The 15,251-nt window shown below is 42.2% G+C and overlaps 1 protein-coding gene across 17 annotated transcripts in view; it reads left to right on the plus strand.

Moving 5' to 3' along the window:
- Positions 1 to 15,251, plus strand: part of PTPRM (protein tyrosine phosphatase receptor type M) — an 847,035-nt gene that overhangs the window by 721,350 nt on the left and 110,434 nt on the right. For all 17 annotated transcript variants that reach the window (XM_065534197.2, XM_065534199.2, XM_065534198.2 and 14 more), the window contains one exon: positions 11,730 to 11,817. In XM_065534197.2, coding sequence (XP_065390269.1) covers positions 11,730 to 11,817 — 88 coding nt within the window. The remainder of the gene's footprint in view (positions 1 to 11,729; positions 11,818 to 15,251) is intronic.

The raw sequence follows: 15,251 nt of genomic DNA on the forward strand, positions 1-15,251 counted from the left end.
GGTTTTAATCTAATATCTGGTTTCTTGAACTGGGGCCAACTCTTCATTTTTTAAAGCATCAGCAGATTCTAAATACAACTTTTGGCAACTTTCTTTTAACATCTGACCTTGGTTCACTTAAACTAATTGTTATCCTTTCAGCAGACTGGGATTCTGAAGGGGGAAGAAACACTATACTGCAAAAGGTTAGAGGAGTTTTTAAAATTTGGGGTATAATGTCCTCCATGTAAAATGTCTCTCTTCAGTATTACTCTCTGAAACATGATGGTAATTCATTTCAAACTAGATGTAAGTATATACTTTTTAAGAAACATGTTAAACAACCAAGCCTTAAAAATATTAAATGTGAATGCATTCAGGATGCCTGAATCTTCTGATTTATAATTATCATGTATTTTTCCTTATACAGAGCGCTCCCCCTATGTTCCAGGTAGATGCTAGGTGCTGAGAATGTGGGAGACGCAGCCCCTTACCTTGTGGAGTGTGTAGTCTGGAGGACAGAGATGTGTGTGACTCTCATGACCTGTGCCTTTCCATCAACATTCTACAAGTTCTGCACATTCTACTAATAACATGCCAACTCAGTGGCACTTTATATGAACAGGCCAACATGGTTTTTTCCACTGATATTCACAGATTTTAATACAGAAAGCAATCCTGTTAAACAATTTAATTATAAAAATTCTACTGTCAGCATTAAAAAGCAAATTCAGTAACTTACCTGTGGTCTCACAATTAGGAATCAGTCAGAGCTGGGATTTAAGCCCAAATCTTCTCCTACATCTCATTCTTTTGCCTCAGCAACACTTAAGCTGAGATAGATGGTGAGTTCGGTTTTCCCCAAGTGTGGATGCAAACAACTGGTGATGCACAAGGTGATTTTAGGAGGCGCACTCGTGGAGAATAAGGTGTGCTGAAGTCGCAGGTGAGAGAGCCTTTGGCTTTCCTGCTAGTTGTCTTTCAGTACTTTTGATTCGCCAGGGAACCTTGGTTTCCTGAGAGAGAACCAAGCGTTCTCTCAGCCAATGGAGAAGAGGCCTGGCCTCAAGCTCTGAAGTAGTCAAGCAGCAATGCCTGGCTGGATTGGATACTATTGCTTCATTTTTGTTGTCTCGACTTTTTCTATTCCTTTACTTGAGGTAAGAGTTCTTCGCTTGGCTGGGCGTGTGGCTCACAACTGTAATCCCAGCACTTTGGGAGGCTGAAGTGGGTGGATCCCTTGAGCCCAGGGGTTCGAGACCAGCCTGGGCAACATGGTGAAAACCCATCTCTACAAAAAATACAAAAATTAGTTGGGCATGGTGGTGTGCACCTGTAGTCCTGGCTAGTCAGGAAGCTGAGGCAGAAGGATCACTTGAGCTCAGGAGGTCAAGGGCTGCAGTGAACTGAGATCACACCACTGCACTCCAGCCTGGGCAACAGAGTGAGACTTTGTCTCGAACAACGATGTGAAGTTTCATTTGCAAGTACTGTAAATGTATTTGCATATACAAGAGTTAAATTTACATCATTCAGTAACAGAGGGAAGCGGTGAAGGGATGAGGGACGTGGTGAAGGTGTACACGAGTGACTAAAATTTGAAAGACCTCGTGAATTGCTGCTGAGTCCTCCTGACTGCCTTTGTCACTTGCCTCTAGGGATTCTCATTCGCTCCTTCCCATCTGCTACTTACAACTTCCCAATTTCAAAGCACTTTAGAGAAATGAGTAACATTTCAAGGGAGTACATTCAGATGACTACGGCATTCACCCAGGATCTACTGGGAGATGATGATCTCTCTGTTTTGAGAGGTGAATTGGTTCTTCCAGGATTCCCAAGGGAGGCTGGAACCACCTCTGACTCTACAGAGGAGTGATCGGCACACGTGGAAGCTTCCGCCGTGCCGGGATTTCTGCTCCATACCAGTGCAGGCTGATTGTTTTCACTTATTGAGAATCTCATCTTTACTCGTGTAGATGAAGGCTGCCTGCCAGGCCTTCCCTCACAAGAAGGTGTCCATGTGATCTAAAGTGAGAGTGTTCACATTCTTCAGTAAGATAGGACATTTGGCTAAAAGTCAGTCTTTAAATAAAAGGAGAGCCTCTGTGACTCTACAGATCACTTTGGGTTATAATGTTCCATACAAGTGTTTGCTTTGAAGAGTAGGCATTGAACTTTCTGGCAGAGTAAATTGAGATGTAATCATTTTTCACTAAACTGTTTGAAAAGAGATTTCAAACCTTATTTTCTAAATTTCTAAAATGCTTATCTGTTCTAAATTTTGATCTTTAGTCACCATGGCTTAGGTATTGCAGGAAGAGCCTGGGAATTGTGCTGATGGGTTTTATAAATTAATAGGTGTCAAAAAAAAGTTACAAATATCACATTAAAATTCCTTTTTCTGCTGTACTTATTCATTTCCAAGCCTGTCATCTCTAAAAAAAAAAAAAAAAAAAAAAGGATCCTTAGATTTTCAGTCACATTTGATGGAGTTTATGTGCTCTGATTTCTGAGGTGAAGACATTTTAAAACTTCACAGCTCTCCAAGAAATAACAGGAAGAGGATGTTTGCTTTAAAAAAAGATAAGAGGGACAAGAATAAAACCCCCACCCAACTTCCAAATACTATATAGAGTCTGTGAAGGAAAAATACAGACATGAGGGGAAAAAATGGAAAAAATTATCTTGGAGACAACAGCAAAAACTGGCAGTCAAGTCAGTAAGGATGTACTGTCATCAAGGTCTCAGGTTTTCATATTGGAACGAGAATAGTAACAGGTGGCCTTGATGGAGCACTGGCTGTATGCTGGGTGTGTCACACATGTTGAGTCTCACTGCCCTTCCTGTGGCCATGGTGTCAGGAGGGAGACTTGCTCAGTTTTCAAATAGGAAAGTGACAGGTGCCCTGGTGTGTTTATAACAGCTCACTCTGGGCCAAGCGTATAAACTGGAGGGTGGCAAAGAGGCCAGTCAGGAAGGTACTGCAATAATGCAGGCTAAGAGATGGGTTGGAGGCTGCTCTCCAAAGGAAGGGAGCAGCTGAATTTCCACAAAAAGATCCATCTGCTCTCTAGATGTTTTCAAGATGCCTTTTCCAAGGAGATATTCTTACTGCTCTCTGAGGATCTGAGCGCATTTGCACAGGCTTACTGTCAGAGTCAGGTGCAGAGGTGGAGGAAATTACAGCTCTTGAGTAGTGTGAACATCCCAAACTCTGGCAATATCTGCATCAGAGGCAAAATGAAAATTGCTGTCTCTCTGAAATGTGGGGTGACAAGACGTAAGCCTAGCATGACTTATAGAAACACAGATACTTTCAGCTGCCTCTAGAACAGAGCAGTCCTCTTTGGGGGACCCGAGACAGATTACTCACTGACATGACTATTTTGACACCCCATTAAATTACCATGACCTCTTTGGGTTTGCAAGGGCAGTGCAGTGAGAACAGGGGGAGATCCAAGTTCCAGAATCTTCAAAGATTGATCTCATTGATATACATGGGAATCAAGAGATAGGCAACTCGAAAAAGTCAGCTTTGACCAAGTTTTATGTAATAAATCTAAACACATAGAAACCCTTTGTCCAGCTTCTCCAGGACGCCATCCTCATTCCATAAGAAGCAGCAGAGATTCTCGCAGGAAGAAGGAGTCTGGAAATGGGGCCTTTGACTTCCAAACTGATGAAATATTTTTGTGATGAGCCCTTGAGAGCCCCTGAAGGGGGGTGCCAAGGAAACAAGGACTCCCTGAAATGCAGCTGAGAGCTTCATCATGGGCAAGATGACAGAGGCACCAGCCTCGAAAAGACGATCCAGATAAGGGGAGCCCCAGGCATGGCTGAGAATGTAGATCTCTGTTATTAAACTGTTTTCTAGGGAACAAAAGGAAAGAGGAGTTCAGGCCAAGAAAGGGTTGAATATCCCCTAACAACACACCCTCTGCTTCTTACAATTAATGCCCTACTGACACTCACCCCAATTATATCAAAATCATCTCCTTTTTGGAGCCACCTTACTCTGCATCAGTCTCTACAATCCCACGGAACATTGGCCTTGTCTGGGGAATGTTCAGCAGCCATGAACACTCTGTAGTTACTGTTTTCATGACTATTTCCCCTTGTCACTCACTTGAAGGATATGATGTTTGCTGTTGCCACTTGATCAGTGGTTCTCAACTTATTTCTGCTCCAGTGCCCTTGAGGGCTGCGTCACTTCATTAGCGGGAGCTGACTACCACAGTGCTTCTGAAGGTGGGAAGAAAGGGGACTTGGAAACTGAGCAAATTTGAATAGAAAGAAAGGCAACTTGATTGAGGGTCCCTCCAGGGTGTGCGTACTTACATCACCAGGAAGCATCGCTGTGCAGATGGCAATAGGACTGTGCCACCGAACTGGCTCATTCCGTAAAACGTGGTAACCAGAAATCCTTGGTGGCTTAAGACCCATGGCTGGGGTGACTTGAGAATGCCGCATGCACAGTGCAATGCAGCAGGCACAAAGCCACAGGTTCTGAGCCAGCTTTGTGGCCAAATGGAGGCGCACTAAGTTCAGAGTGGAATGGCCTTGGCTCGGGTCCCAGCTCTTCTGTTTACCAGCTGTGTGATTTCAGGGGAGTCATTCAATGTCTTTCATACTAAATTTCCTTATCTATACAACAGGATTAAAATGCTCACCCCCGACAGAGCTTCACAAACCTTATAAACATGTATGGATCAACAGGAAATATATGACATTGCTGTGAAAAGGCACTCGTAAAATCCCTCATTCAGAGTAATATTCAACAGAATAAGAAACATATTCTAAAGCTCAGTCAGACATCATGGGGACTGTTTATAGGCATGAAAACATTGTGTATATATATATATTTAGGCGGCAACCCACAATCCCATTATCAAAAGAAAAAGAGACGTTATGTAAAGGAAGATAGTTGTACGATAACTATTGCCAAGATCATGGATGGCCATTCTGAATCCTGCAAAATAGAAAAATTCTGCACAATTTCAAATTGCATTAAGTTGCAATAAAAAGTGGCCAGAGATTAGCAACTTCTTTAAAAGATCAATGAATGTTCACATTTAGATTTCAGTTTGTTTAGAAACCTAGTACGTGTGTCTAGATCCTTGTTTTCACCCAATCCTCACCTCTCTTGCCCATGAAACGTCACGTGCTCCTTTTTGCCTGCCTTTGTTCAGGACACTGGAAAATGACAGTGACAAGTGACCATTGCCACCACTGTGCCTGAACTTCTGGGGCACTCAGCTTTGTGGTCCATCAGGCAAAGTTAGGTGTCTTCAGTTGCTTTAGTGCTATAGCAATAAATAGTTTATATGGGATCTAATAAAATGAGACGCTTCGAAGCACCAGAAGAGAAGTCTGAGCAGAAAACAAAGAAAGTTCACAGAGTTTGCATGCCCCAGTGAGTTCATCTTCCTTCTTTCTGGGTGACGATTTTAGTCATTTTACATGCACAATTTTATTCATATGAGAAAGGGAGGAAACATTCTATTTCAGAAGCATCTAAAAAACTTGACCGTGCACTGCCTGAAAACATACTGTACATTATGTACAGCCTTGACCTGCATCCCTTTCTTTCTGGCAGCTTTTCTGTTGAACAGGATTTTTTTTCTCCTTTTTTAATATCTAGGAGCTGTGGCATTTTTAACAGACTGCATCATTTTGGAGTAATGTTCTCTTGAGGTGGGCAACTGAGATGTATAATTATATCCTGTGGAAAATGATGGTGGTATGAGGGGTGGGGAAGGAGGTTATTGAATCACAAAAACATGTTTCCTATTCAGAAAAAAATGACAGTATGCAGGATGTTCAATTTCCTTCTGCTCTGTGCCCATGGAGAGTGCAGCATGTTCAAGTGGGGGAAGTCATTGGTATTCACTGGAGCTTGCCTGGTTTCATTTTTATTGTTTTGGAGACTGATTACTCTTTCAGAGTGGTTCCCAGGTCTGCTGCCTCTTTGCAGTATATATGAGCTAAGGTAGTCAGAGGAAACACTTTAATTACATTTTAAGTAGAATAAGAGCATAAGTATATTTATGAAAATTCTCACAGAAGGTGCAGTGAGACCATTAACTTAAATCCCAGAAACACATGTAGTGTTTTTTCATAATAGAAAGTTCATAGTGGGTGTGTTAAATTATACCCACATATTTAGAATCTGCCCTAAACACTAAATATTGCCTAAATGTACATATTATATTCAAAATTCCCCTTATAAAACTTGTACTGGGAGCAGGGGCCGTCGTTGCCTGCCTCCCACACTTGTCCTTAAGTTGCTACTCTGCAGATGGGATGTCCTCAGAGGCTAAATGATGCTTTTAGCCTTGGTTCCCTCAACCATCCCTCCTGCTCTTTCTCATTGGGCCTCTTGTTCAAAATTATGCCTGAGCTTTGGTCAAATTTGATTTTAGCAAGCCTGAACATAATTCTGTCAAGGGAAGACTCCGAGGTGAGAGATAGAGGAGTTGGAGGTTGTGCTTAAACTTGAACATAAGGATTTGTCTCAGGCATAGAGAGATGCAAGGAGAAGATGAGCAAAATTTCCCCCCAGAGACCAGAAGCCAGTCGTTGGCATATGCTTCGAAAATCTTCATGTCAAAGAACAAAGTTCTTTTCTTTCTATCAGCACTGGAAGGATTCAAAACCTGATTGTCTTTACTTTCAACAAGTTTGAGAGGAACCCTTCTTTTCTACAAAATAAATTATGTGGTGATTACTTCCCAAGAATATTGGTTCAGTGTAGAACTCTTCTTAAAGTATTCAATATTCAATTTATGTAAATTTAAAAGAACATGTTTAACTTTTGACCCCTTAAAGATAAAAAAGATAGCTAAAGAACCTTTTTTTCTTGCCCAAAGAAAAATGCACAGGCGAACATCTTATAAAATGTGCATTGACTTCGCTTAATTTATTAAAAGATATTTAAAAGTGAAAAAGCATGTGAAAAGGAACATAATAGAATAATTGCATAGTAAAGTTACACATAACCCAATATTATTTGATTTTCCTCAGGCACATTTTACTGTTGTGTTTATTAGTGATTATGCCAATCTCATGGTCTGCAAAAAAAAAAAAAAGAAGGGGGGTGGACTCATAGGGTCAGTAGAGAATCCTCAGTCTCTCTAGGGAAGGAAGAATGAAGGAAGTGTATCTGCCACCTCTGCAGCTCCACATCTGTGGCAGTCCTGGCTGCAAACCAGACATGAAGCAATATTCTAAGGCACTGACGGCAGTGTTCCTATCCCAGTTACCACACTTGCTCTGAGAATTGTTAACCGGGAAAGCAACCAGGGGCACAGTCTGAGAGATCCATGTACCATATCATGGCTTCTCTGAGTACTCAGTGGCTCCAGAGCTACAGATAAAGTTTTATTTTCTAACTAAAAATGTAAACAATTGGCTTTTGTCTCACTTTAGGCCTAAGAAGAAGTTTAAAGTAAATATTTTCTCAGATATCTGGAAAGTATATGCTAGAAAAAAGCCATAATATTCAAAACTGGATCCATCTTAGGAAAAAACATTTTTAATCTCCGTAACAAAAGGAAATAAAAGCCAAGGCAACCAATCTAGAAAGACTTTCCCTTTTCTCTCTGGGCTCCCATAGGTATATTCCTTATTTTCCAAGCCAGGGATAAGGACACGTGGTCTTAATAATCCAAATGTATCCATGGGGAAATGGGCTATATAATTGGAAGCAACACTTACAGAAAATGCGAGACACCGTCACCATATGTGTATGGAGTCAGGAGACAGTGACATTTATCTGTGGAGGCACTAGTTATCTGACCTTTCCCTCAGAGCATCTCTAATTTTGTTTTGTTTTTTAAAAAATACATTTTGCCATTTATAGTGATTCATATAATTCCTGGATAAGAAGTTGGGAGGCTCATTGCAAGACGTTGAACTTTTCCTGCAATGGCTTCCATGCAATGAACACATATGTATGAGAAAAAAAAAAATCCTGTTTTATAAAAATAATAGTTAGTTGACATTTGAAATATTCTTTTGTTGTAAACGTCCTTTCAGAGACAAGCAGAGATAATCTTGGCATGGAAAACAATTGTTGGCGATGTGTATTTAAGTTGACTTAATAGTGTTTTCTTCTCAAGGTCATTGGGGTAAGGGTAGTAGAGAAAAAGCAGTGGATAAAGAGTCAGAGACACTGACTTCTGATCTGGGTTGTGTTAGAAGCTGTTGAGGTGTCTGTCTTCATCTCATGTCCTCAGCTGTAAGGGACAGCTCATGTCCTCTCCTCCAGTGAGGATGAGGTGAGATGATGGACTCATTCACCTGCACATACTTGTTGATGCTCTCATAATAAGTGTTCAGAGATGGATAAAACTTGGGCCCCATCTGTAGGAAAACATTCTGGAAACTGTAGTGCTCAAATGCAGTACAATTGGTTATTGTTTCATTTGTTGATTTGTGTCTGTTTCTTGGTCACCAATTAAATGAAAATAATACAACTAAAATAACTATTTTTAAATACAAGGACTATTGGCAGTCCTGTAATAACCACAAATGCTAAAGAAACACAGCTGTGATGTGAGCGTCATTCCCCACGAGGGAGCCTCTGTGTGTCCAGAGAGGGCAGGGACTCTCATGTGGCTCGGGTCCCTATGTGAAGGCTCAGGGAATCTAGGGGCATTTTCTGTATGAGTTGAGGCTGTGGATTTACTGGAAGACTTCAAAGTCTCAAAATCAGTTTTCTTCTTCCATCTTCCTACAAAAAACAAAATCTGAGAACTTTTTAGATGGGTGGAAAAGGCAGAGGGAAGTGAAATTGGTAATTAATCATGACAAACTCAAAGTGGAATTAAATCGTTGGAAGTCAAATAATAGTTATTACTCAACTATAAAATTATTGTCATTCATAGAGTAACAAAGACAGTATTCAGAAAAAGAGTATCTGACTTTAAAATCCCTGAAGCTATTTTTAAAAGCATGTTGCACAGCAGAATAGAAGTTACATGTTTGAATAAGTCCCCTGATTATATAAAGGTCTTGTTCTAGATGGAATCAACTAGCCATTTTCAATGATAGTGTTTCTATTGAGTTAATTTATGAATAACCTGAAAGTGTTTCTATATGTATTTGCCCTGTATCATACAGTGTTTTACTTTTTGTATTAGTCCATTCTCATGCTGCTATGAAGAAATACCCGAGGCTAGGCACAATGGCTCACTCCTATAATCCCAGCAGGTGAATCTCAAGGTGGGTGAATCACTTGAGGTCAGGAGTTTGAGACCAGCCTGGCCAACATGGTGAAACCCTGTCTGTACTAAAAATACAAAAATCAACCAGGCATGGTGGTACATGCCTGTAATTCCAGCCACTCGGGAGGGTAAGGCATAAGAATCGTTTGAACCCAGGAGGCAGAGTTTGCAGTGAGCTGAGATCATGCCACTGCACTCTAGCCTGGGTGACAGAGTAAGACTGTCTCAAATTTTAAAAAAAAGAAAAAAGAAATACCCAAAACCAGGTAATTTATAAAGGAAAGAGGTTTAATTGACACACAGTTCCACAGGGCTGGGGAAGCCTCGGGAAACTTACAATCACGGCAGAAGGGGAAGCAAACACGTCTTTCTTCACGTGGTGGCAGCAAGGAGGAGTGCCGAGTGAAGGGTGGGAAAAGCCCCTTATAAAACCATGAGATCTCATGAGAACTCACTCATTATCAGGAAAATGGCATGGAGGAAACCACCCCTGTGATTCAATTACCTCCCACTGGGTCCCTCCCACAACACATGGGGATTATGGGAACTACAACTGAAGATGAGATTTGGGTGGGGACACAGCCAAACCATGTCACTCTTCAACTAGCGACACATAGTGCGAGTCTGTTAACACAGCTGTTCGTATATCGCACGTCTGATCCTACCATATGTTTGAAATGATAAATATAAGGTAAAAACTGTTATGATAATAAAGTGTTACCTATGATCACAACTAAGGGACCTTAAGTTAAGATGAGTAGATTAAACCTCTTAACTCTTAGGTGTGTAGTGTTATTTTTTTCACTCTTCTGAGTTGTGTGATAAAATGGTGTTGCTCAGCTGTTTTGTTGGGTGGATGTACCGAGGACAAGATCTGAAGCCTGAGGGCAGGACAGACCTGGGGCTGGGATCTTCTCCAGCCAGTCTCTGATGCGAGCTCGGTTGTATGGTAACAGCAGTATCCATACCCACCAGGCCACAGAAGAGGCATGAACTTGGCAAACTATGTCAGGTCCATTCCATTCAACGGCGGAATGAAATCTGCAGACTGTGGATAGGTAGGCTTTCCAAGCCTTAGAGCCCCTTGCACACTTAAGCTGCAGAAATAAAGCTTCATTTTGAGATCAAAGCCAAAACATACTACAACCAAACACCACAGTTATTCATTCATTCAGTAACTAATTACTGGATTCCAAACATAAATGATGAACACACAGCCCCCGCTCTCAGGGAGTCCACAGCCTGGTGGCAGAGACAGACACAGAAATAACAGAGGATGCCAAGCACTGTCCACTTCGTGGTCAGAATACTGTGCAGCACACAGGCAGGCAGAGCGGGGCACAGATACCCCATGGCGTCTGCAAGCAGTGTGTCCTACTGCAGCAGTGCTAAGCAACAGTTTACCTCATGAGGGAGAGTCGGACCCATAAAAGGGAATAAATACATTCTACCTAGCGACAGACTAATCTCAGAATATTGTAAATGGTGGAAATGGCCAAGATGGCTGAACACCACAGGTGAGATGGAGACTGGGGAGGAAGGAAGAGCTTCTGTTTGTGAGAGAACTTGAAAGCCACCCTGGAGCACATCTGAGGACACGAGTCCCTAATGCCCTGTTCTCTGGCCCCAACGCATTCCCAAATGGTGCTCGTTCATCTGCTCGCCCTTCGTCTCTTCTTTCCCTCTCTCTTCCTTCCCTCTCTCTTCCTTCCCGGTGGGTGCCAGGAAGTATATGAGGACCGTGGCAAAAACAAGAAATAGCTTTACTGAATCCTGTTCACTTCTAGGGGAGGTTTTCCCATAACCTCCTCACATAGTTGACCACATAAAGGTAAAATGTAGTGTGAACTAAAGTGGAAATAAAGTCACACACTTTTTTTTTTTTTTTTTTTTACTTGTCCACCGAGAGTAGAGGACATTTTCATTACAACTGAACAAAAAAAATAACTGAAGATTAAAGACTCCAGGCATCATAATGCCAAATCCCTAAATAAATGAACATCTAAACTCCATTAAAAATAAAGAGAAAACTCTGGCAGAGTTTATTACAGGATTTTGGCCTGGAAGTCATGCAGTCTCAGCTTACCTACTCTCATGTTTTAACAAAAAATAACTTTTCTTCAATTAGCAATTAGGGAGAAAAAGACATCACTGTATCTCTTATAAGAATTTGAAAAACGACAATAAGGAAATTGAGAGAAACATTAATTTTTCTGTATTAAATATTCAGGTGGGATGGGGATGAACATGTGACCATTTTTACTGGGTTAGACAGAGAAATCGTGGGTTCACTCTTCAGCCTCCATCCCTGTGTTTGTAAGATACTAACTAAAGGAAAATAATGTTTAGCAAAAGCTAAACGAAATACTTAAAATGTAATATAGTGTAATAATCCCTTATCTCGTTCCTGTGGGCATTCTTTCCTTCTTGACCCGTTTTACGTTTTTTAAGAACATCCTCCATTGTTAAGATCTCTCTGTTTACTGTGCCAAGTTGTAATTCTCAGTCTGTCTTTCCTTCTAGAGCTTCTTTGAAGGGCAGTCTGCACCATGGGACTCGGCTAAGAAAGATGAGAACAGAATGAAGAACAGATACGGGAATATCATTGCATGTAAGTGTCAACAGTGTCATTGTGCTGTTGTAGAACTTCCTTTTCGCATCTCGTAAGATTGACCACCAGGCTCATACAGAGGTAATTTACAGTGCAATTACCGCCTTCATCCTTTTAGAAGAGCTGGTGTTATGCCCAAACTAAAGAAAGGAGTAACTCTCTACCCCCACTTCATCATTGTACTGTTGTTATGGGCCCCGTTTTACTTTTAGATTTAAGGTTTGGGTAACATAGGTAACATTAAAATGCTGAGAAGGAAAATGCATATTGGATGGAGTAAACATAATAGTCCTAATGTTTCCCAGCTGCTATGTGAGAATGAATGGAAATAATGATGCACAGCATGCCTTAATGCAAGGAGCTCAGAGTTCTCTGCTAATGTTAACTCATTAATCCTGTGGACACTGGGTTAGGTAGGTCAGTAATAGCCCCATTTTAAGGACAGGAAACTGAAACTCAGAAGTTAAATGACACTCCCCGTATCACAACACTCATTAGCAAAAGAGCTAGGATTATAACTTAGAAATACCCAGTGCCTGTGAAACTGAATGTTCCCAACCCATAATGCCTTGGATGGTTTTTAAGTGGAGCCCAGCCTCATTAATGTTCTGTAGCAATGCTGAGACGCGTGCTAGATTGATGAAACCCCTTCTCCCACAGCCCGCACCATCTATCCCCTGCATTAAACTGCTCTCCGTCATCCGTGACTGCATCAAGGCACTAACGGGCCCACTGTAGTCGCCTACCATAATTAATACTATTTATAAAGATACATAAATTTTAAAAAACAACACAACAATGCTGATGAGGCCAAGAGAACATCTCGCGCATCGTGTCTCATTCCTTACGAGAGAACAAACTTGGAAGGTTTGGTTATTCCAGGGGAGCGATCTGTTAGCTTTATTGATTGTGAAAGTACTGTTAAACTGTCTTTGCCTGAGTTCACATTTCTTAGTGCGACAGTACAGATTCTCTCGCAGTGCTGCCACAGGATTTCCTGTGACTGTAGAAATGTTTCATGTCTGTGCTGTCCCAGACGGTAGCCATGAGCCACATAGGAGTAGCTACACTGCGTACTTGGAATATGACCATTTGACTGAGAAACTGAATTTTATTTTATTTCTCATTTTTGCTGTTCAAGAGTTTGACAACATGAATTTTAAATTTTATTTAATTTTTACTATTGTTAACTTAAACAGGTCATGAGGCTAGTGGCTACTACGTTGGACAGCACAGATTTCAGTGTGTTTTAGAAAAAGAAATGGGGGCGGGGAGGTGTGGAGCTTATATGTGGCACAAAACGTCCCAACCGAGCACATGCTGCTTTCCCGCTGGCCATCAAGAAATGATCGCCAGGGTTGCCGGGTGCAAATGCTAGCTTCGTGTGTTTGTAATTGCTTTTAGAGCATGCTGTATTTAGTAGCACTAGAGTGGTCATGTCAGAGTCCTTTGTAGGTAGGAGATGCTGTCTGAGGTCTAGGGTTGATTACTCCTCAGTGGATTCCATCAATACTTGTGGGACACATTCCTGACACTGGATACTGAGGACACAAAGGCCATGGAGATGAGATGGTGCCCCTGTCCCCAGGACAGACCCAACCAGACAGTCAGATCGCTATGGTGGTAGTCCAGTGCAATGGCACAGGGCTGTGTTGCAGCCCGGTACACAGTGTTCCAGAGGCTCAGAGAAGGAAAACATGTTTTCTTGGTCTATCTAGACCCTTCCAAGTTCCTTCATTTTCTCTGGGAGCCCACCGAAGCTTTGCGCTGTTAGAATTCAGATTTCTCCCGACGGCTTATGAGATCCTTTCCAGGAGTCCCTTCAGCTCTGCAGCAAATTCACAGAGATTCTTGAAAGTGAAGTGGGGAATCCCCTTTCCATACCAAGTGGAAGGGACATTGCTGAGTCTATAACTTCATTGCGTAGCATTACCGATGTGGCCTCGTGCTGAGCATACAGAATGCAATGTCAAGGGATGTAGCCTTGGGTATGCTGAGAGATCCAGACGGCCTTTCTCCAATACAACATTGAGTCTGCTTCTTCCCAATATCTAGTTTAATACCTCCTCGTGGAGACACTGAGATATATTTTTTAATCATGAGTGAGAAAAACTAGCATTTGCTGAGCACTTACATACGCCAGACACACTAAGAACTTTGCACATAGAAACTTGCTCATTTCCTGTAACAACACTACGAAATAGGTAATATTTTTGTATCTGTTTTCCAGGTGAGGAAACTGAGGGATAAAGAGTGTTACAGGGTTTCACAGTTAATAAGGAATGGAGGCAGGATTCCAGCCCAGGAGCAGCTTTTATAACCACTGCCTGATGGGCGCTGGGATCATTGGTCCCACTGGCCTGGTTTTCACCAGGTGCAGTGACTCATACCTGTAATCCTAGCACTTTGGGAGACTGAGTTGGGAGGATTTCTTGAGGCCAGGAGTTGGAGACCAGCCTTGGCAACAAAGCGAGACTCTGTCTCTACAAAAAAAGCAAAAAAAAGTGACTGAGCATAGTGGCTCACGCCTGTAATCCCAGCACTTTGGGAGGCCGAGGCAGGCAGATCCTGAGGTCAGGAGATCGAGACCATCCTGGCTAACATGGTGAAAGCCCATCTCTACTAAAAATACAAAAAAAATTAGCCGGGCATGGTGGCGGGCACCTGTAGTCCCAGCTACTCGGGAGGCTGAGGCAGGAGAATGGTGTGAACCCGGGAGGCGGAGCTTGCAGTGAGCCGAGGTCGCGCCAATGCACTCCAGCCTGGGTGACAGAGAGAGACTCGGTCTCAAAACAAACAAAAAAAAGAAGTAAAAAAAGTAGTTGGGCATGATGGTGTATGCCTGCAGTTCCAGCTACTCAGGAGGTGGAGGCAGGCAAACATGGGCATGGCCCTATATTGATTGTTTCCTTTCTATAAAACATCTGCAGGCTCTCCACCACATTCCGAACGGATTTTCTCCTTTATACCTCCAGAGATCCTGCCCACTTTCTCTCCACTTGACCCTTGTAGGTATTTGGTATATAGCTGTTTGTCACAGGAACACTGAATTCTGTTCCTCTACCCATTGCTCATCACAGCTGGACAGAGAGTACGTACTTAAAAGGGTCCAATAATCTATCTCTTTATTCAATAAATATTTGTTGATCACTTTCTTTTTGCCAGACTCTGTGGTAGGCACTGCTATAAAAAGATAATGAAGGCCGAAAAAAGATAATGAAAGCCGAGGCGGGTGGATTACATGACGGCAGGAGCTTGAGACCAACCTGGCCAACATGGTGAAACCCTGCCTCTACTAAAAAGACAAAAATTAGCTGGGTGTGGTGGCAAGTCCCTGTAATTCCAGCTACTCGGGAGGCTGAGGCAAGAAAATTGCTTGAACCTGGGAGGCGGAAGTTGCAGTGAGCCGATCATGCCACTGCACTCCAGCCTGG

This window comes from Macaca fascicularis, chromosome 18 (genome assembly GCF_037993035.2).
Source record: "Macaca fascicularis isolate 582-1 chromosome 18, T2T-MFA8v1.1".
Lineage (NCBI taxonomy): Eukaryota > Metazoa > Chordata > Mammalia > Primates > Cercopithecidae > Macaca > Macaca fascicularis.